The following is a 21,144-nucleotide window of genomic DNA, read 5'->3' as shown; positions in this document are numbered from 1 at the left end:
TGGAACCAGGCAGCCTGAGTTAGAGATAGCACTTGCAGACAGGCCTCCAACACACCGAAGGGAAGCCTTCACACCTCCAGGCTTCTTTAAAGAGCTGGAACCAGATGAGGAAGTACTGTGGGTCTGGAAGGACAGGAGGTAAGTGTGTGAGGGCCAGCGAATGAGGAGGGGGTGCCCCTGTCCGCAGACCCTGATGGACTCTTGAGCCAGGCCCTGCTGCTTGGGGAACTGCAGCCTGCTGTGGAGCTGTGTATGAGGGAGGAACGCTTTGCTGACGCCATCATCCTGGCTCAGGCTGGGGGTGCAGAGCTGCTGAAGCGGACACAAGAATGCTACTTGGCCAAGAGGAGAACCAAAATCTCACCGGTACTGCCTTTCACCCAGGAAAAGGAAGGAGGGGATTGCTTGGAGCCAAACAGGTGGGAGGCCTGTGCCTTGGGACTGGTGTTTGGAATCTACCCATCTCCATACTCTAGCAACCTCTACTTCACTGTTAGCCCTGTTCGGTGTTCTAAAACGAGTGGCTTTGTTACAACATCCCTGTGTGTGACATCTACTGACTGTTCTGGATGGAAGCTGAGGGTCTCCTTTTTGCCCAGTACAGCTTCTAGCCTGTGTTGTAAAGAAGAATTGGAAGGACCTAGTATATGCCTGTAGCCTGAAGAACTGGAGAGAGGCACTTGCCTTGCTACTGACATATTCAGGACCAGAGAAATTCCCTGAGCTCTGTGGTAGGTGTGACTCCAGCCCATGTCAATAGATTTATGCCCGGAGGAGGCGAAGGGTCCGCCAGCCTGGACTCTGGAAGGCGGGGCTCAGCTAGGAGCCTCTCTGTTCCTGGAGGTGTCATGTATGTTCTGTCTTATTTCTCTGTGTCACATCTTATGGCAAGTTCTTTGCCTTTCTGTATAGACCAAGGTTAGCTTTTCTTTAAGATTTTTAACAATTTTTATTTATGTGTCTATTTTGTTTGTATGTATATAAGTGAATGTACCATGTGTACGTCTGGTCCCCATGGAGGGCAGTAGACAGATTCCCTGGAACTGAAGTTGTAGACAGTTGTGAGCTGCTGTGCAAGTTCTGGGAATCGAACCCAGGTCCTCTGAAAGAGCAGTATGTGCTCTTCACCACTGAGCCATCGCTCTATCCTCCTAAGTTGTCTTAAAACCATTGTAGACTCTTGTCTCAGAGCTCACAGTTTCTGGTTTCCAAACAAGTGAAGGAAGAATAACACAGGGAAGTTGTGCTGTTAAAAAGTTTGCATCTCTCCACAGACATGCTGGGAACTCGCATGGAGCAGGAGGGAGGCAGGGCACTCTCCTCTGAAGCCAGACTCTGCTATGTGTGCTCAGGAAGTGTGGAACGGCTGGTGGAGAGCTGGGTGAAATTCCAGCAAGCCTCATGCCCCATGGCTCTGCAGGTACCTCTTTTCTGCAGAGCTCTGGCCACTCCAGAGCTCTCGGGAGAGACTAGTGTTAGGGATGTGCAGGTAAGAGAGTGCCCGCTCAGGTCTGCTTCTGTCCTCGGGTCATCCAGAAACATTTATACATGGCTGCACAGGAAGGAACAAAACAGGCTGGTGGGTTAGCAAGTGAATTCAGGGAGAAAAAGCCCTTCTCCAAGATGACTTTCAATGAAACAGCTCTCCTTTACTTGTGGGAATAAGGGATATATAAACCTTGGGGAGGTGGGTAGGGGTTTTTCAAGTGTCACTGGTTGGGGCTGACGTGCTGGAAATGCTTCATTTGCATGATGAGGGATTCCAGGTGCTATCTGGACATGTCCTTATAAAGAAATAGGAAGTTTGAACCTGAAACCTAGACACTGGGTGACTACCTCAAGGATATCAGAGGTGGGGTCTCAAGGCTATTGCACTGGGGCAGGCAGCTCCAGAACAGGGAGGGAGCAATCCTTACTCCTGCTGGTCTCAAGATGAGATTTTTGGGGGTTTGGACAAGTCTCGACCTTACTCTTGCTCCTTGCCCTGGCCAGCTCCTCCAGTAGCACAGCTCACCTGCTCCCCAAGAGAGGTGAGTCATCTGGGTAAGGTGGCATTAGAGAAGAGCAGAGAGCCCTCAGTGCCTGATGCCTTCTCCCCAGGGTGAAATGATCACCTTATTTCCTCAGGATTCCTAGGTTGGGTATGAGCCTTCATCATTTTTTTTCCTTCCAAGGACTCATACAGGCAAATTCAATATTTGATTAATAGTTTTTCTGAAATTTCTATGGATCTAAACTGTATCACGTGCTCTGTTGGTAATCAGAAAAGGTGAAGTCATAGGCTTGTGGAAATCATACAAGCAGGAAGGGATAAAGAGGTACCAAGAAGAGACAGAGACAGAGATCCATAAGAATCCAGGCCTGGATACACCCCATTGATCCCATCCTCTGTTCTTCCTCTTTATGTGATTCTCTGTTGCCTTCACCATGGTGTGTCCACATGCTTTCCTTTTCATGATATAACGTTCCTGAATGAGACACCTGAACAGAGCAAGATGTGCTTGAAAGAAGTTGATTACCTCCATCCTTGTTTCTACAGGACCTGATGGAGAAGGTGATGGTTCTCAGCAGGAGCCTGGAGCTGCTGCAGGGTTCCGACAAGATGAGCCCAGGTCCTGCCACAACATACAGGCTTACCCAGTATGCCAGTCTCCTGGCATCCCAAGGCAGCCTGGCTATTGCCATGAGCCTCCTACCCAGTGACTGTATCCAGGTGAGAGTGGCCATGAGAAGGACCAAGTCATCTTGTTCGTTCATCTAATACCAAGCGCATCCATGTTTTAGGTCCTATGCTAATGCTATAGCTCCTAGGAGAAATGAGAGCTTGTTCCTTTAGCAGCTCAGTCTGTTGGGGGAGATCACATGTCAGTGACTGACACTGTCACAGCAGAAGGTTACACTAAGTACCGTGGGTCTTCAGGGGCGAGGCTGACCTCTCCGGAGAAGCGAAGGAAGGCTGTCCAGTGGTTAAGGCGATTAACTGAACATATGATGAGAAGTGCATCTAGGAAACCCCCAATGGATAGAGTAGCCACGAGGGGAGGGGTGCAAGTGTTTGACAGGGTTAGGCAACTGGAGTCTCTCTAGGTTACTAAAGAAGAGAGAGAGAGAAATCCAAAGCTTGTTGAAAGAGCGCAGGCATGCAAGAGAAGGTGTTCACTGGTCTTGATTTCCTAACACAGCTCTTCCTTCTTCCAACTTCAGCCAGCAGCTCAGCAGCTGAGAGATCGGCTTTTCCATGCCCAGGGCTCTGCTGTCCTGGGCCAACAAGCTCCCACTTTCCCCTTTCCCCGAGTTGCTGTAGGCGCTGCCCTCCACTCTGAGAAGACGTCCTCGTGCAGAATGGGATTCCAGCCCCGTCACCAGGTCAGACCTCATTTGTTATTAGTTTATTCACCCCTTTATAAGCATTTACGTGCCACGCTTGGTTGTAGACACTTGGAATAGTTCAGTGAACAAAACCAGATGAAAATTCTTAGCTTTGTAGAGCTGTTCTAGATTCAGCTATAACTAATTATAATTAAGTAGTTATAACTAATAACTGTTTGTTGAACAAACACTAGGATCCTAAAACAGAAGGGACACAAACTATGTTCTTTGCCCTCAAGAAGTTCATCTAGTAGAAGGATAGCTATACAAAAATAATGTAGTAGAATTCAGAATAGCCACGATGGCAATATGGCAAGAGGTTATGGGATTACAGAGAAGAAAAGATGTGTGTGTGTGTGTGTGTGTGTGTGTGTGTGTGTGTGTGTGTGTTGAGTGCAGCTCTGGGAATGTTCTAGAATGAATATGATATTGATCATTCGATCTGAGGCTTTAAAAATTATATTACATTTAAAAAGATTTTTAAACATTTTTATTCACACATATATGTGTGTCTCTGTGTGTATGCCACATGTATGCAGATGCCTACAGAGCCAAAAGAGGATGTCAGAATTTTTTTTTTTTTTTGGGCACTGGAGTTATAGGCAATTGTAAGCTGTCTGCTGTGTATGCTGGGAACTGAAGAGTTAAAAGTAGATTAAGACTGACAGTCAGGGAGCCTGCATGGATCTGACCTAGGCCCTCTGCATATATGCTACAGCTGTGTACTTGGTCTTCTTGCGGGACTTTTAACAGTGGCAGCGGGGCTGTCCCTGACTCTTTTGCCCGATTTGGGGACCCTTTTCCTCCTACAGGGTCTCATTGTTCAGTGCCTAGTATTATTGCAACTTGATATGTCATGTTTGGTTGATATCCCTGCACTTTTCTGGAGGGGAAGGAGGAAGAGTGGACCTGAGGGGGAGTGCAGGTTGGGGGAGGGACTGGGAGGAGAGGACGGAGGGGAAACTGTGGTCAGGGTGTAATACATGGGAGAAGAAAAAAACCAATGAACAAGCACAGGGTAGTTAGGAGAGTATTCTTAACCACTGAGCGTCCATCTCTCCGGCGATCCCACTCCCTTTTAAATTATTTATTTATTTATTTATAATTTATTTATTTCTTTTACATCCAGGCCCCAGTCTCCCCTCCCTCCACCCTCCCCCACGTTCCTGCTCCTGCCCCCCATCCACGGCTTCTCTCTCTTCAGAAAAGGGCAGGCCTCCCGTGGATATTACAGATTAAGTTATTTAGAAGGGACACATTATGTGTATTTCAGGCAGTGGGAACAGAAGTGCAAGCTCATTGAAACAAGAGGAATCAACAGCCTTTTGAGGAAACACTAGACCGTCAGTGGGTTGTGGTCTTGGAATAGTGGGAAATGGAAGACTGAGAATCTGGCATATTGTACTAAAGAACTTAGGCTTGACCCTGGTGTCGATACAAACATGGAACATGTGAGACATGGCCAAGCACACCAACTCTCTGAGCCTTTTCTCTCTTCATAGGTCCCAGCTCCATCTGCAAGGCTGAGGGCCCCAGCACAGCCCCCATTAATGATGCCCTTCATACCCTCCCATCCCAGCCCTTCTCAGGGCACAGGGACACAGTCCACAAGCAACCACCCCGTGCTTGGGCCTTTGCATGCTGGCCCTGCGGTAAGGCCCGGTGAGTGAGTGAAGCTCTCTTTTGGCAGAGTGCAGAGGGCCCAGGGGTGACAGACATACTCTCTCCCCAGTCCATGCTGACAGTGCCCAGAGAAAACATTTTTTTTTTTTTTTGTGTTTTGTCTGGGAACAAGGTCAGCCTCCAGGCTAGCCTCCAACCTGCTCTGTAACCAAGGATGATCTTAAAACTGATCTTTCTGCCTCTATCAAGAGCTGGAATTACAGGAGAATAGCCAGATTGTTTTGTCTTTTTAACACATTTTTTAAAATTCTGCTTTCTGATTTCCTAATAGTGTCCTTTATTGAATACCTTTTCATAGTCTCTTTTTTTCTCTCTCTCTTTCTTCCCTTTCTCTCTTTCCCTCCTCCTGTCTCATTAAAGGCTTGTATTTTTGGGAATTTACCAAAGTATTTCTACCAGTCATTTCAATTCACTAATATTTTGAGGGTCAATTAAGCAATAAAGTTAAAAAGTGCTTTGCAAATTGCAGATTTCTCTCTACATGTACTGATCATTCATTGTTATTATCAGCTGTGGGTTCTCAGATTTTTTTAAATGGACTCTTGCGTGGTTTCAAATTCCTGGTCTTGTCTCAGCCTCCCAGGGGTCACTCCAGGTGTGTGCCACCATGCTTGCTTTTCTGTTTTTGTGCCATTGATTTGTTCCTACATGGTGTCCTCTGAGCCTCTCCCACATGCAGTTGGGTGATAAGTTATCATCCTTCTATTCTCCTTCAGCTTTCTCTCAGCCACAGCTGTTAGGAGGACAAAGTGCTCCAACTGAAAACCTGGTTGGATTCTCTGGAGGATGGCTGCTTCCTGGTCCCACTCCACTCCTAGCATCCCTGGACACCATGCAGCCTGGCTCTACCCCGCTGCCTGAAACTCCTAGACTGCTCCCTCTGCCTCCTATGGGACCACCCGGCCTCAACCCTCTGGGCTCCCAGCTCTCAGCCTCTCCTGCCAGTTTTCCTGTAGTTTATCCCCCTGGAGGGCCAGGGGCTCCATGCTCTAGTGCCCTCACAACCACTGGCATCTTCACTCCTCGTCCAGGTCAGTCTTCTTTCCATGGCCTGTTCTTGGGTGTCATTGTGTACTCTCCTCCCCTTCCCATCACTACTTTGGGAGTCTTTTTTTCTCAAGCCAATGAACTAAGGCCCTTTGTCAGCTTAGAGAATGACTGATTACTGAGGGTGGTATGGCAGACTTTAACTAAATTAATTTTTCCAGCTTTTAGATTAAACATTTTTAAGGTTTATGACTATGTCCCTAATTCCCCCCCCCCATTTTGTGTTTTTTAGGATCCCAGGATGCCTGGAAAGCTGCTCCAGCCACAGGGGAAAACCTCCAAAGGAAAAAGGTCACTGCATCTTTCCCTACCCAGTGACTCACTTTCTATTTCTTTAAGAATTCAGCTCCACCCTTCCATTTATATTCTTCTTCAAGCTAGTCTCTATCTCTCAGCACCTTCCTCTTTTTCTCCTACACATTCATTTTGTTTTCCTGTTTCCTTGTTCAAAATCAGAGCTCGTAGTGTGTCTGGGTTCACTCATCTGCATTTCTTTATCTCCTTAGTTGGAGATATTTTTGCCTCCAGCACCAATTACAGCTCCAGTGAGGAGCCTCGGCCCTGAGCCACCACAGGCCCTGCTACCACAGCCCCAGGCCTTCAGTGTGAGCCGGTCTCCTCCTGGAGCCCCAAGAGAACACAGCCTGCAGGTGACAGAAACAGTGGGTCCCCTCCCCTGGGGTGCTTTCCCATGGGATTGTAGAAACTGGATTTCTTGCTTAAGGCAGAAGTAATCCTTGAGCTTGAACCTTTCTTCCTGCAGAGAAGGGGAGCGGTGGCTCTAAGCTCTGCCTTGGTGGCAAGTGTGACCTTGAGTCACAGGGACAGGCCTTAGGGAAGACGTGAGGGCAGCTAGTCTTCCCTTCTTCCTCCCTGTTTCCATTAGCAACTTAGTCCCGAGAAGGTGGAGAAGGAGCTGCCCCCAGAGCATCGGTGCCTGAAGGACAGCTTGGAGGCACTCCTTCATCGCTGTTCCCTGGCTGCCACTGACCTGGTGAGTCAGAGCCTGCCTCCTCCATCCCAGGGCTTCTAGATGACTCAAGCGTAGGCCCATCCTCTCGCTGTCCCACACATACTGATTGCATTTTGGGCTTCTTCGGTGTCCAGATGAAGTGTGTGTGTGTGTTTGTGGGGGATGGGTTTGGAGTCTGCCCTAAGTCCCACTTCTGAGTGGCAGGACCAAAGAGGATGGGGTTTTACAGCATGGAGGCATGGTAGGAAGAGGGTGGAGTTGCAGAAGGAAGCTGCCGTTCTCTTACTAGCTGCGTCACCTGAGCAAGTCTCCTGCCGCCTCTGGGCCTCTACTTGGTCTGTGAAATGAAGGAAATAGCACTGAGCCACTCTAGTTGTTACATCATGAATGTTTATAGCACTGTGTAGTGTAAGCCTTAGGGGTAGGGTCGGAATCCACTTTTCTCCCTGCAGAAAACAAAAAGGAAGCTGGAGGAGGCAGCTCAGCGTCTAGAATGTCTGTATGAGAAGCTTTGCGAGGGGACAGTAAGTACCTGAGTGATTCCCGCCGCTTGCTGCCCCTCGGCCCCCCCACCCCCCAGCCAAAGGAAGCCCTCTCTTCCTGTGAGCCTCAGAGACATCTAGACCGTGAGTCTGGAAGGCGAGGCCCCTTATTCTCTCCGTGCTGGGTGGGCTCATCCAACCTAAAGGTCAATCCCTCCACAGCTCTCAGCCCATGTCCTGGCTGGGCTCCACGAACTGGCCCGATGTGCGGATGCGGGAAGCTTTGAGCAGGGCCTTGCTGTGCATGCCCAGGTGGTGGGCTGCAGCAGCTTCAGCGAGGTGTCCAGCTTCATGCCCATCCTGAAGGCTGTCCTCACCATCGCACACAGGCTGCAGAGCTAAGGCAGCCCCTTCCACAGGGGGCCGTTCCTGCTGTTTAACTCCTGGAAGAAAGGGGGAGCTTTTCAACAGGTTGTGTTTCTTTCTCCCAGCCCTCTTCCCTTGCGGCCACTATGTGACGCCGGAGCTCAGCTCGGTTCCACACCAGCCAAGTGCCTGTTTCTTATCCCTGTATGCATGGCCACCTGGGGTTTCGCTGGCTGCTTTCAGCCTGGGAGGTAGAACTTAGAGTTGGGCCTTACGTTCCCTCGTGTGGCAGTCCAACAGGGCTTCACCAGAATGGCTTACACAGGGATACTCTGCTCAAATGGCTTCCGAGAGGGTAAACAGTGTCGTGGGTTCAGTCTGCCTCTGCCATGACTCATATTATACTTCTTCTGTTTTTTCTCTTCTGGAGTTAGAGCCTTTCCTCTGACTTCATATTCTATTGTAGCCCCAGGTATTTGGGGAGAGTTGGCTAATGTTCCCTTTTTGAATAAGTTGTGGGCTTAAGGATTGAGTGAGTGTTGAACAGAATCAAGAGAGGAAACTAGCCCTTGAAAAAATGGAACTTCTCCTGTATTAGCATTGCTCAGGATGGGCTGTGCTAGGGGCAGGTGGAAATAGAAAAGTGCCTTTTGTTTAGACTGAAGAGCAGTGGTTCTCTGCATGTGACCCCTTTGCCGGTCAAATGCCCTTTCAAAGGGGTCACCTAAGACTATTTGCATATCAGATGTTTACATTATGAATCATCACAGTAGTGAATCTACGGTTATGAAGTAGCATGAAAGCATTTATATGATTGGGGGTTTCACCAAAACCTGAGGAGCTGTATTAAAGGGCCGAAGCATTAGGAAGGTTGAAGACCACTGCTCTAGAAGAATGACTCTTGACACCGCCCAGGCTGAAGCCTGGCCCAGGCCTTAAACTATCTGTGAATTTTAAGCCCAGTTCTGGCATCAGAGCCTAGCTTCTGAAAGGATCAGGGTCCTTCTTCCACTCAGCTCTCTTATGTCCCAAACTGCTTTCTCTGGCCACATTTTCATGCTGACCTCTTAACAGTGCAATAAAGTGGATTGATCTGCTTTCCAAAGTCGTTTCCCAATCATTGTCTCCTCTGGATCCTACTTTGCTGATGCCTCTCTTCCAAGAATATCGAGGTATTGCTTCCTGTGCTACAGAGAAAGGCAGGAGAGATAAGGACTCCAAAATTGAAGAAAAGAACTTTAAAAAATTGTGTATGAGTGTTGAGCTTGCATGCATGTCTATGTACTGTGTACCTGGGGCCTATGGAGGCTGGATGAGGGTACCCTGTGGGTGCTGGGAATTGAACCCATGTCCTTTGAAGAGCAGCCATCTCTCCAGCCCAGGAAAATAACTTGTAAAGTGCAGACCCCGCACTTCTGCTGTAGGCCTTTCCTTGCAACGTCTGTAGCCACAGTGCTTGGTGTGTGTGTGTGTCTGTCTGTCTGTCTGTCTGTCTGTCTTTCTGTCTCCATTTGTGCCTGACAGTTAGCTGCAGGGTTTCCCCCACACCACTTCAGGGCCGAGCTCAGCTGCACAAAGGGCCTGGGTGTGAAGCCCGGGGGTTCCAGCCCTAATCCTGTTGTCGATCCCATCATGTCTGCAGGCTAGATGCGTGTGTTTGGGAGGGAGGGATTGTTAGGTAGTATTTGTTTGTAAAGCCACTTGCTCTTCAGATAATACTTGTGCTAACTTCTATTGATGAAGCAGTGTGAGTCCCAGCAAAGTCCTTTCCCAAAGTGTCTTTGAAGCCAAGAGCCCATTGAAGGGAAGAAAGGCGGGGAGAGGGGATTAGTTTGTTCAGCAGCTGTGAATTTCAGTGGGAGGTTGATGAACTCTGAAGTCTTTGTTTAAATTAAAGGGGGGGGTGGGGAAAAAAGCTGCCGCTGGAGGAGAGCCCCACTTGGGCTGAACTAACACAAGGAGAAGTCTGAGCTGCAGGGAGCTGTGTACTGACTGCGAAGACTTTTCCCAAACACTTTTGGAAAAGGTGTTGTGAGGAGAGAAGGGGGCGGAGTGGAGGATTAACATGTGAAATGAAGTTTTCATTGACTCTGGCGGGGGTAGAAGGCTGTTTTAATGGCATTTTGTTCCCCTATTTTCTCTCCTTGAGCTCTTTAGAGATATTGTTTTGCTAAGACAGGCTTTCTTCCCTCTTCTTTCCAGTCTGAGGATTGCCTCTATGGGAGCCAACATAAATATTTCTCCTCCAGGAATGTGGGTTAATTAAAAGGAAACGAATGAGTGGAAGCATCCAATCCAGACCGACAATAGGCGAGTGCCCCAGCCTGCCCTTCCCTCCCACCACCACCTGTGCTACCAGCGTGCCAAGCACGACCCTTTCTCTCTTTGCACTGACCTGCTCCTAAGGCCAAGTGAGGCTGGGATTCTTTTAAAGAAAAGAAAGCCTTGCTTATGTGTAGGCTTACAGGCCAGGGACAGGAAGGAGACAGTGTTTTGCTCACCCCACGGAGAGTTCTCGTCACTTCTCAGGACCTCCCTCCTCAGACGGAGACAGATGGGCTCCTTGAGAGTGCACCAGAGGTGGGAAGGGGTCTGGGTTGCTGTGCCACCTGTTTTTCTCAACATCAGTTTAAACATATAAAACAGAAGTTTGACTAGCTGACCTCAGAGGTTCCTGGTCCTCCCAGTCAGTTGTCTGCACAGCGATTCAGTATAAGACAAGAAGCCGTGAGCTGAGGGATGCTGGTGCGTTGTTAGCTGTCCCCACTCCAGTGTTTATTCCGTGAACAAATGCATGAAGGCGTAATGCATAAAGGGGACAATGTGTTCTCTTTAGAACTGGAATGAACTGGGTGTCAGTCATAGCCATTTAGGGATACAAAGCAAAACCAATGGGCGAAAAGACAGGCTGATGCATTTGGAGTCTGACTTTAAAAAGTTCTGAACTTTGAAGCACAGTGTTTCTACTTCTATGCTGAGAGCCCTGGAAAAATGCAGCTTTTCTTTCCAATGTGGAACCTTTACATTTTTCAGTCACACTGCTACATTTTCTTCTGTACGCTCTCAAGTAACTGTCCAGTGAGACAGTGGGATTAACATATATATACTGTTGCTTGATTAGGAAAAAGAAAGGATCACTTGGGAGACTCAAGGGCACAGATTAGAAAAAGGAGCCTTTTATGATAGAGCTGGAAGTGAAGAAGCAAGTTCCCTGCTAAAGCACGTTCCCTGCTGAAGGAGAGAAAGAACCCCCCTGTCCGTCCCCCCCCCCCCCCGTAAGTGTCAACAGGACCAGAAGAGGCAGAGGCCTGCCTTAGCCACTGTCCTTGCAAATGTCAGAGGCATTCTGCTCTTCAAGGTAGACCCTGGGGCTTTGGCATAGTGAGCTCTGTACCTTCAGGAGAAGAGGAATGAAGATAAGAATTGGGCTGGCTCTGCTCCAGAAAGGCTGTGGATGCCCACACCCAGGCCTAGCCTAGGGCAAGGAGCAGCTATGGGGAAGGTGTGGCCAGAGCTGGCTCTCGAGTCACCAGAGCCCATCTCATAAACAAGCCCCTGCTGGACTGCCCATCTCCGGGGAAGGAAGGTCAGGCCCAGGAACAGCAAACTCCAGGCTTCCAACCAAGCGGCTGCTTTAGTGGAAGGTTAATGTGGGTGATTCACTAATCCCCGCAGATTAACTCAGTCAGGCCAAGCTAACTACTCAGGCCATCCAGGAAGGCTGCAGGTACCCTGCAAAAGTGGGAGGGAGCAAAGAGCTTACAAGTTAAGTTTCTACTCCTCTTTCCTCTCAGCATCCCAGTGAGTTCAAGACCTGGGGGAAGAGGGACACATTAGAGACTGCAGTACATTTAAAAGGTCAAGGTTCTGAGCAGCCTATTAGCAACAGTTTCCATGTGTGTGTGGTGGGGGGGTAGTATGTGTGTGCCAAGTGTCGGGGAGTTAGGGTAAGTATCCAGTGTTCTGAATCCTGCCTATTTGAAATCCAGGTGTTGGGGCCCTGGTTCCTCCTTCCTGCATCCTGCCTTTAGAGACACAGATCTAAAAATTGCCTTGATTTACCAGTCTTGGCTCAAAGCTCCTGTGGAGAAGGAAACAAGGTATAGATTGCTGCTCTGAGCAGAAAATGATTGTCAGCCTGCCGGCTGCCGACCTCCACCACTCTTGGGCCCCTTGGGCGTGTCTGGAGTATCTTTGGTGTTTAGGAGGGTCACCACTCAGCTGATGAAGTCTGTCGGGGACATGGTATCGTGGAGGATTAACACATTTGGTATGCAAGTTGGGCTTTGGGGTTCCCTCTTACCCCATATTAAAAGGCTTACTTGTTCCTGTTTTTCTCTTTTGTACTGTTTCTGTTTTGTTGTTGTTGGTTTGGTTTGGTTTTCCCGGGGCAAGTAGGGAAATGAGAAGTCCACAGGAGTCTAGGCCTAGAGGCTGTGGCTCGCAGGAGGCAGGTGCAGCCTTCTCTTGGGCAAGAGAAGGACCCCCGTTTACCTGGACTCTGAATATCTATCTGAGAGGGGTCCTTGCTAGGCCTGGTAAGCTCGGCCCAGCATTACGACAGCTGGGGTCCGAAGTGGGTACGGTGCAGTGAACACACTTGCCTGTCTTTGTCCTTGTCTCAGGAACAACTTGCAGAATTTTATAACAGTTCTGAGACCTACGAATGAGATACGGAGACCATGCGGATGAATCCGGGAAACCGTTTGGAAAGTGGCACTCGTGGAAAGACTGCGGTCTCCCCCTGTCGAGGGATCGCTGGGCTAGGAAGCGCGAGGTCCCCGTTCAGGGTTCCTCCATGTCCTGGGTCTCTAAACCAAGCCGAAAGCGCACAGGGAAGGAGCCAGGAGGGCGCCCTTAGGCCTTCTCCCCGGGTTTGTGCGCAGCGCCTCTCGGCGGCCGCTCGGCGCGGCTGCAGAAGTACTTGGTGACGCGGCGGCGGCACTGCTCGCAGCGGACGGCGCAGCACCAGTGAAACTTGCAGTTGCAGCTGGACACCGTCTCGGCGCGGCGCTCCTCCACCGCCAGCCCGCAGTCCCCGCACAGCCGGCGGCAGCTGCGGCGCTCCCAGCGGCCCAGGGCGCGCCCGCGCCGCAGGCACTCCCGGCCCTCGGTGCCCTGCAGCCCCAGGGTCTTGTTCTCCAGGCAGTAGTCTGGGGAGTCCTCCAGGTGCACCAGCTCGCGCGTGGAGATGGAGCGGAAGGTGTCGGCGATGGCGCCGCGGCCCGCCGCGCTGTTGCTCGCGCCCTGCAGCAGGTCCACCTTGAGCGCCACGTGGTACTTCTCCTTCAGGTGTGCGCCCACCTCCCGGAACTCGGGCAGCTGCAACCAGCACGTCTGCGTGGTGCAGCTGCCAGACACGCCGTGGCACTTACACGTGCGTTTCATGGTGCCCTTGACCGCCTGGGGGAGAGAGCGGTGTGTAAGCGGCCCCCGGGCTGGAGGAGTGGCAAGGAGCCTTGCTAGTAGGTTAAAGAACCCAAGGCCTGGAGCTGGTAGTGGATGGAGCCAGCTGCCTAGCGCAAAGGGCTGCGGGACTCACCTTGCGGCCAGCTTCGTTGTTGTGCAGATTCATGGCGGCGCGGGCATCCTGTCCTGTCTCCAGGGCATCCACAAACTGCTTGGAAATTGCCTCTCCGAAGCCCACGTTGTCACTGCAGCCTCCCCAGAGCCAGCCTTGGCCTCCTGAAAAGGCAGGGGCAGGAAAAGCCACTGAGTCCAAAGCTTCCCGGGCTGACGTTTCTAGTTGAGTAGGGTAGGTGTGAGGAGGAGACTGGAGGATGGAAAGGGTTAAGATTGGGAGAGTGCTCTGTTTCTGGATTGGTTTCTATCTTGCTTTGGTTTTTTGCCACCTTTTCTGTCATCATTCAGTCTGAGCCAATCCCCTGCTCAGACTTTCATGACATAGCTAGTCGTCACGTGATTCCACCCGCGTGCTGTTCTGCAGGAGAGTGCACGGGCTGGCCGGTTGAAGTCTGCAAGGGGACAAGAGTTCAACCTTTGAGGTTGGAAGAAGAACCTAATTGAGGCAATATGGAGCAAGGAAGTCAGAAATTGAGACAGGGCCCAGTTTGGGGGAAGGCAGTGGAAAACCGAGGGATGAGGGAGCAGGAAAGGAAGCCCCCCTGGGAGACACAGATGATTGAGCTTAAGTTGAGGAGCTCGACCTGGGAGAACATTTGGGCAGGAGGAGAGCAGCCTCCATTTGGGCAGGGTTGTCACTGCGTGTGTGGGCTGGAACCCACTTACTCCCCTTCAGCATTATTTTACTCCTCTTTAGAAGAACTCACTCTTATTCCTCCAAGTTCCCACAACGCTCTCCGTTGTGTAAGTGAACTCCCTGCCTGCCTGCTCTCCTCATTTCCATTTTTTTACTCACCCAGTTGTCCATTTCGGGAGTCATCACAGCCACAGTTGTCAAAATCTCCAAGGCTGCAGTTTCTCGTCAGGGTGTACATAACTCCAGCAGAACTGATGGCGTGCACAAACGCTGTCTCCCTGTTAGCTGGCAGAGCCAAAGTCGCTCAGGAGTTAGAAGAGGTTGCAGCCCAAAGAAATGCCAGTGTGCTACTTTCCCCTAACGATTCCACCACACACACCCCTCCCAGCTCTGTCCTATCTGTGTAGCTTACTCTCTTCCAGGATCTACCCCATCCCTGGCCTCAGCTCTGTTGTCCTCCGCTCCTGTCCTTTCAAGTCACGCACTGAAGTCTGGAAATCAGTCAGTCAGTCTTAAAAAGCTCCTCAAATGGGCAGGCTTCTCATTGTTTATCTTCGCTGAGGTAACCAAGTTCCTCCTGCCTCAGCACCTCTCTCTAACCTGCTGAAAGGAGGGGACTAAGCAGTGTGAGGATTTATGACCCCAGTCTACATCTTGGTATTACTTAGATTGTGAGGGAGCCGTTAGCCAACTGGGCAGCCAAGGGCAGTGCAGGACTGGAGATGAGATGATGGGTATTGAACAGGAAGGGAGGGAGGCAGGAAGGGAAGAATGAGCAGAGGGAGGAAGGAAGAAAGGGAGGGAGGGAAAGAAAATATAGGTAGGAAACAAGGGACAGGGAAGAAAAAAAGGAGATCAGAAGAGCAAGGAGACTGGGTGAAAATTAAGGATCTAGAGGAGGAGGGAGCCCAAGTTCTGGCCTGGGGTTCCTGGAGCAGAGGCCAAGGCTTTCCTTACCACTTCGGAGTCCACCGTGGCTGGACAGCTGTAATGCTCTCTCCGGGCAGTTCCAGCGATCCCAAGCAAACTGGTACTTGCATTCTTCAATACCGCTCTGGGCACCAGCTGCCACGCTGCTGGAGTAGACCAGGTAAGCCTACAGGAATATGGGCTCCGAGTTTAGCCTCAGCTTAGGAGACATTTGCCCTGGCCAAGCAACTCTCTTCCTGTCCACTCTCCTGGCCTGCTAATATTGACTGAGAAATCCATCTGAATATGCCATCTCACTCCATAGTGTCCTTGTATAAGGACAGGGCTAGCTCCTTGTGTGGGTCAGGAGGGAAGCACTCTGCCCAGGGCCTTGGTTCACAGATGGTAACAGGAGGAGTTGAATTTGATGTCTGTCAGACTCTAGGTCCCTCCAGTCTTTACTCATTATACTAAACCATCTCTCCCAGTGAGCCCCAACCACACACTTCTTGAATTTCAGTACTGCCGGCTAAGGATCAGTATTTTGGGAAGAAGCCACGTAGTGCAGTTCCCGGATGTGAGCGGGGCTTGCACAGAGAAGGATGTGGAGTACAGCTGTCAAAGCTGCCGGCTCTGGCTCTGGAGATTCCAGCCATGAATGCAGCAGCCATGAATGCAGCAGCCATGAATACACCCAAGTTCTCATCTGGGCTCTGACTGTTTTGCTGAACGGCTTTGGACAAGTCCCCACCTGGGCAATCTGTCCCTATCTGCCCCTTAATACTACGGCACAGTGGAAGTTGTGTGTATAATGAAGCCAGCATGTGTTATCTTCGCCGACAAGTTAGGACGAGCAATATCCAAGTTCCGTACCTTTGGACCAGTCATCAGAAAATTGTTCACTGACCTAGAAGGAAGAAAAAGCAGAACACAGTGGAAAAGACTGGTTTGTTTCTTCTCCCCAAAGTCACAGAGACCATTTCCACAGTATCATTGACGGAAGGAAAGGGAAATTCATTTTTGTAAGAAACGTTAAGCCGTGTCACAAGGCTAATAGCGATAACCTGCTAAGGACCAGCAAGACGGATGGCTCGGTGGGTAAATGTGCCTGCCGCCATTCCTGACAACTTAAGTTAGATCCTGGGAAGCCACCTGGTAGAAGAGAACCAGCTCTTGCAGGGGTCCCCTGACCCTGCCCCCACTCATACACTGTAGCTTGTGTGCTGGCTCCGCCCATGTGTACACCCCCCAAATTTTCTTTAAATAATTGAAAAATTTAAAAAAGATAACCCATTTGGGAAAAAAAAAAAAAAGCACCATGAGTCAAAAGTAATGTTTCTTTAGATTAAGACAATTGCTTTTCTTTTAGGTATGTGTGTTTGACTGTCTGATGGGCAGCACATGTCTAAGGAGCCCAGAAGAGATGTCAGAGTTAAGAGCTGAGAGACACCATGTGGGCAGAGGACCTGAACCCAGGTCCTCTGAAAGAGCAACCAGTGCTCCTAGCCACTGAGCCATCTCTCCAGCCCCATTTCCTTAGAATTTTAAAGTCAATTATGATTTCCAACACCATAAAAATATAAAGTGATAGCTTTCAGTACCATAAGAAATGGAGATAGTGTTTGATTATTGTCTTGCCACAGGCTTGGGGCAGAGCTAGCGTTAACTCTTGCTATATAGTATTTCACATGTCGCTCTTCTAAATCATTTCTGCCCCCAAACATTTTCATCTTTATTTTGTCCATGGGCAAAATAAAGATGCAAAATAAGGGCAAGCAGCTAACTACGTGCTCAGGCTCATGGAACAGTAGACAGATGCATGTCTATCAGGAAGAGGTAAGCAGTGGAATGTCTGTCCCGGGTTTTGGTAATTGAAGCCCGAATAAGGCTGAATCCGAAAAGTAGCTCGGTCTCTGCTTCTTACAAACTAAAAGTAGGCCTGCTGTATGGTTGAGTGGCTTCGCCCTTTGGTCTTTATCCCAGAGGAATGAAGACTTTTTTAACTTAGCAATGTGTATGTGTGTCAACTTCTGGGCTTGATGGTGCATGCTTGTAATCCTAGCGCTTTTGAGGTGGCAGCAGGATGGCCAGGAGTTCAAGGCCAGCCTCTTCTGCATAGCTAGTACAAAACCAGTCTGGAGTACTTGAGACAGTCTCAAACCAATAAATAGAAACCATGTGGCCTTGATTATCACACACAAGACCACTGAGCTAATGCCTTAACACTGCAACAACAATAAAAAGCCTTTCAATAACAACAAAAACCACCATATGTAGAGATATATAGATATAGATATAGATAGATATATATAGATAGATAGATTCCAAACCACAAACAGGAGCATTTATATCATGGAATACCACTCAGCAATAAAAAGAATGAACGAATAAACACAATTGCTTGGGTGAACCACAAGGAAATTAGATTAAAGTCAATCTCAGGCTGCAGGGATGGCTGAGTCACGTGTGTGACTGCGGGTGGAGATGGGATCCCCGAGCAGGCTGACTAGCTGGGCAGCCGAAGCAGTGACTCTGGGTTCAGTGAGAGAGGCAGCCTCACTAAACGATGGAGAACAGTCGAGGAGACAGCCAACCTCACCTAGTGTCAACGTTTGTCCTTTATGTGCATAAGTGCATGCAGTACCACACAGATGAACACACGTGCACAATACACCAAACAGGCACACCCCCAAACCCGCCAATTTCAAAATAACACCTATTGCTGGGTCTGGTGGTGCCCTCCTGTAATGGTTACCACTTGGGAGGCTGAGGCAGGAGGATCGCAGGTTAAAGGCGTGCGTGAGTCACAGAGCAGGTTCAAGGCCGGCCAGGTCAATTTATGAGACCTTTTCTCAAAAAAGTAAAAATGGCCAAAGTACAATTTAAGCACTCACCAAGCATGTGCAATCCTCAGTACTACAAAAGGAGGGTATCCACGTGACGGTGCTGAAATCGTGTAATTACAGACCTAAGAACAGAGCGGTGTAGCTAGTAACAGGTCAGTGATTGCCAGGAGGTTGGGATGGGAGGATGGATGTGGCTATTTAGAGTCATGAGCCTTAGCAAAGGTAGGGTTAATTGTCCTAACTATGGTGGTCTTCACACAAGGGTATAAACATGGCAAATTTTCACCAGAATCTCTCTTTCTCTCTCTCTCTGTCACACACACCCATGAATATATGAGGCTAGAGGCAGTAAAATGGCGTCTGCATAAGCTCTAAGGTTACTGTACAATAACTGTAAGATGTAAACATTGCAGAAGGTGGTGGAAAGGGCACGGAAGCTTCCTAAACCTTTCTTTGTAACTTTTGCAGATCTATAGTTATATAAAAATGTAAAATTAAGTACATATATGATCTGAGGTCTTGGAGATTTGAAGAATGACTTCAGAGTAGAATATCAATCAAAATACATTATCTATAGCTTTCCACTATAGGAAAGTAACATGGGAACTCGTATGGACTTACCCTGAAGGTTGGTGTTCCCTTGCACTTTTGAAGCTGAGAAGGTGGAAAGCATCAGAAAGGAAATTGGAAACAAAACAAAGAAAATCATTCTCTTGCTGGTGGCTCAAAGGGCTTGCTGGACTCTTCACACCAAACACAACATCCGAAATGTGAGTGGGTTTTGAGAAACAGCATTAGCAGATTAGAAAGCTTCCATATGAAAAGATGGAAAATTTGCAAGAGGAAAACAAACAAACAGCAAGCCATAGAAGTCTACAGAATCCAGCAAAAGGAAGGCTTCCCTCTTAGAGCTTGGCAGACAGAACTAAGTCAACTAAAATGAAGTTGCCCTCTAATGAGAGCTGTACCAAAAGACTCACAAAGAAATTCTCGCCAAAGCCATGCTAGGTTCGGAAATAAGTTTCTGATCCTTGAAGCCTGGTGCCAGAAATATCAGAAAGGGCAAAGAACCTACTCTGTCTCAAAAGAGCAATCTTTACATTCAGAATAACTTGCAAGCCAGACATTACCAGACCAGATAGGATAGTTACCATTTAACAGGGCAGACATTACTGGGAAAGAAGACAGAATAAAACAAAATATGAGTGACAACGAACAAAGCTTTGCCAAGGCTGAGCCTTGGTCAAGGTTGGTCCTGTGGAAGAGTCTGAGATAGGACACTGGGGGAGTAAGGGACAGAGGACATGGAGAATAGTCCCTTCCTAGAGGACCTATCCTTCGGAAAGACCTGTGTGACATGCTTGTCAGCTGAGCCAGCTAGAGTGACAGATTTGGTCCATGTGACTGCTTTACTTGTATGTAAAATACCCAGCATCATGAAAAGGCTCTGTGTCCTCGTTGTAAGCACCAAAGCAGGATAGTCTTAGTTTTGATTAATGAGACAGTGGTGTGACGTCCTTTGAGCCAGTAAAAATGAAGATTTCCGAAGACACAGTGGATGAGCGCTATGGGAAGATGGAAAGAATGAAGAGCGGAGGCTATAGGTGTTGTTACAGGCTAGATAACATCTAGAGACAGTCATATGCCTGAAGGGAAGATGCTGCTAATGAACATGGAAGGTGCAGAGGCTGTTTAACTAGGGGCAGCTTCTCTGTGGGTGGGGCATGATGTTCACTCTCAGAAGCCTCCTCTGAGAGAAACCTTCCCAGTCCCCACAAGGCTGTAAGCTGCTGCTGCCACAGCCTGGACTGAGCACCATTTGGAGGGTTTTTCACATCTTCCTGGAACTTCCCAACCACTCTCAGACCTTTTCGTTCAATCTAGAGTCTTGCATGTTCAGCTATATCCTTGATTTGGTAGGCATCCAACTTAACTTGCCTCAAGATGAACTCTTGCTCCATTGCCGCCCTAACCTACCCCATCCGTGGTCTCTCCATCTCAGATCGGGAAAGCCCCTCCTTGCCCAGATAAAGATCCCAGAAAGGCATTTTTCACTTTTTTTTTTCCTATCCTGTGGTCAGTCTGCCCTCAGATCTTTCGGACTGCAGCTCACAATATAACCAGTTCTCAACATCTCCACTAACACTTCTCTGGTTTATGCCATCACCGTCTCTTGTCTGGATTGTCCAGACAGCCCATCAATTAGTAGGCTATGGCTGTGTACACCAATAACCCCACTGGGAGGGTGAGTTGGGAGGATTTTGAGTTCCAGTTTTATAAAAGCTTCTTCAATTCAGCAACAACAAAAACAGCTTGGTTTAAAACCGGGCGCAGGACTCAAATAGCGTTTCCCAGAGAAGGTGTGCAAATGGCTAATAAGCACATGGAAAGGTGCTCGGTGTCGTTAGTCACCTAAGAACACAAATCACAGAAATCCATGCCCCTATGGTAGCTAGCCCGAAATCAGCAGACTGGATGGGGGCCTTTGAGCCCGCTCCGGAGCACTTGGGAGCAGAGGCAGAGGATCTCTTTGGGTTCAGGGACAGCCTGCTCTACACAGCGAGTTCCAGGCAGCCAGGGCTACGTAGAGAGACTGTCTCAAAAAAAAAAAAATGAATGAATGGATTCGTGAATGAATAAATGAATGAGTGAATGAAACACTGATAAAAACTCAAAGCAGCCGGAATCCTCGTATGTTGCCAGTTAGATTGTAACAGAGTGCACGTGCTTTTGAAAACTGTTCAGCAATTCCCCCACAGCATAAATAGGACATGGCAGTTCTCCTCCTAGGCACACATATATTCAACAGAACATACGCGGTGTGTCCATAGCAGTATTAGTTAGAATGGCCCCAAACTAAAACTGCCCACATGTCTACCAGCTAACGAATGGGTGCACGCAACCCGGTGAACCCATGGTAAAAGATTACCTGATCATGAGAGTAAATGAAGTACCACATGCAAACAGACCAGCATCGCTCCCAGCGAAAGACCAAGCGCTAGGTGAGCTCCTGCTCCTGATTTGACAAGAAATGTCCACGCATGGAGAACCCCGGCACAGACGGAGCCCACGGCAGCTCACTCTCCAAGTGGGCTCCCTAGTAAAGGGAACAGGGACTGTCTCTGACATGAACTCAGTGGCTGGCTCTTGGATCACCTCCCCCTGAGGGGGGAACAGCCTTGCCAGGACACAGAGGAAGACAATGCAGCCAGTCCTGATGAGACCTGATAGGCTAGGGTCAGAGGGAAG

General features: G+C 49.0%; 2 protein-coding genes across 5 annotated transcripts in view; one reads left to right on the top strand and one right to left on the bottom strand.

Moving 5' to 3' along the window:
* Sec31b (SEC31 homolog B, COPII coat complex component) overlaps positions 1-9,025 on the top strand; it is a 27,544-nt gene extending 18,519 nt beyond the window's left edge. For 3 of the 4 annotated variants that reach the window (XM_021649585.2, XM_060390204.1, XM_060390196.1), the window contains 12 exons: positions 188-366; positions 605-731; positions 1,275-1,420; positions 2,540-2,713; positions 3,205-3,366; positions 4,872-5,031; positions 5,769-6,083; positions 6,332-6,390; positions 6,606-6,749; positions 6,986-7,093; positions 7,525-7,596; positions 7,777-9,025. In XM_021649585.2, coding sequence (XP_021505260.1) covers positions 188-366; positions 605-731; positions 1,275-1,420; positions 2,540-2,713; positions 3,205-3,366; positions 4,872-5,031; positions 5,769-6,083; positions 6,332-6,390; positions 6,606-6,749; positions 6,986-7,093; positions 7,525-7,596; positions 7,777-7,956 — 1,826 coding nt within the window. In that variant the 3' untranslated portion in view covers positions 7,957-9,025. Of the gene's footprint in view, positions 1-187; positions 367-604; positions 732-1,274; positions 1,421-2,539; positions 2,714-3,204; positions 3,367-4,871; positions 5,032-5,768; positions 6,084-6,331; positions 6,391-6,605; positions 6,750-6,862; positions 7,094-7,524; positions 7,597-7,776 lie in introns of those variants that run through there. The other variant, XM_060390209.1, reaches the window with a different exon arrangement.
* Positions 8,654-21,144, bottom strand: part of Wnt8b (Wnt family member 8B) — a 24,632-nt gene continuing 12,141 nt past the window's right edge. Inside the window, exons 2-6 of the mRNA XM_021650772.2 lie at positions 15,923-15,956; positions 15,098-15,236; positions 14,300-14,425; positions 13,463-13,605; positions 8,654-13,323 (exon numbers count right to left, since the gene is read on the bottom strand). Coding sequence (XP_021506447.1) covers positions 12,778-13,323; positions 13,463-13,605; positions 14,300-14,425; positions 15,098-15,236; positions 15,923-15,956 — 988 coding nt within the window. The 3' untranslated portion in view covers positions 8,654-12,777. The remainder of the gene's footprint in view (positions 13,324-13,462; positions 13,606-14,299; positions 14,426-15,097; positions 15,237-15,922; positions 15,957-21,144) is intronic.

Source organism: Meriones unguiculatus, chromosome 1 (genome assembly GCF_030254825.1).
Source record: "Meriones unguiculatus strain TT.TT164.6M chromosome 1, Bangor_MerUng_6.1, whole genome shotgun sequence".
NCBI classification, from domain to species: domain Eukaryota; kingdom Metazoa; phylum Chordata; class Mammalia; order Rodentia; family Muridae; genus Meriones; species Meriones unguiculatus.
Note: the sequence above shows the minus strand (reverse complement) of the source record. Positions and strands in the feature narration are given on the sequence as shown.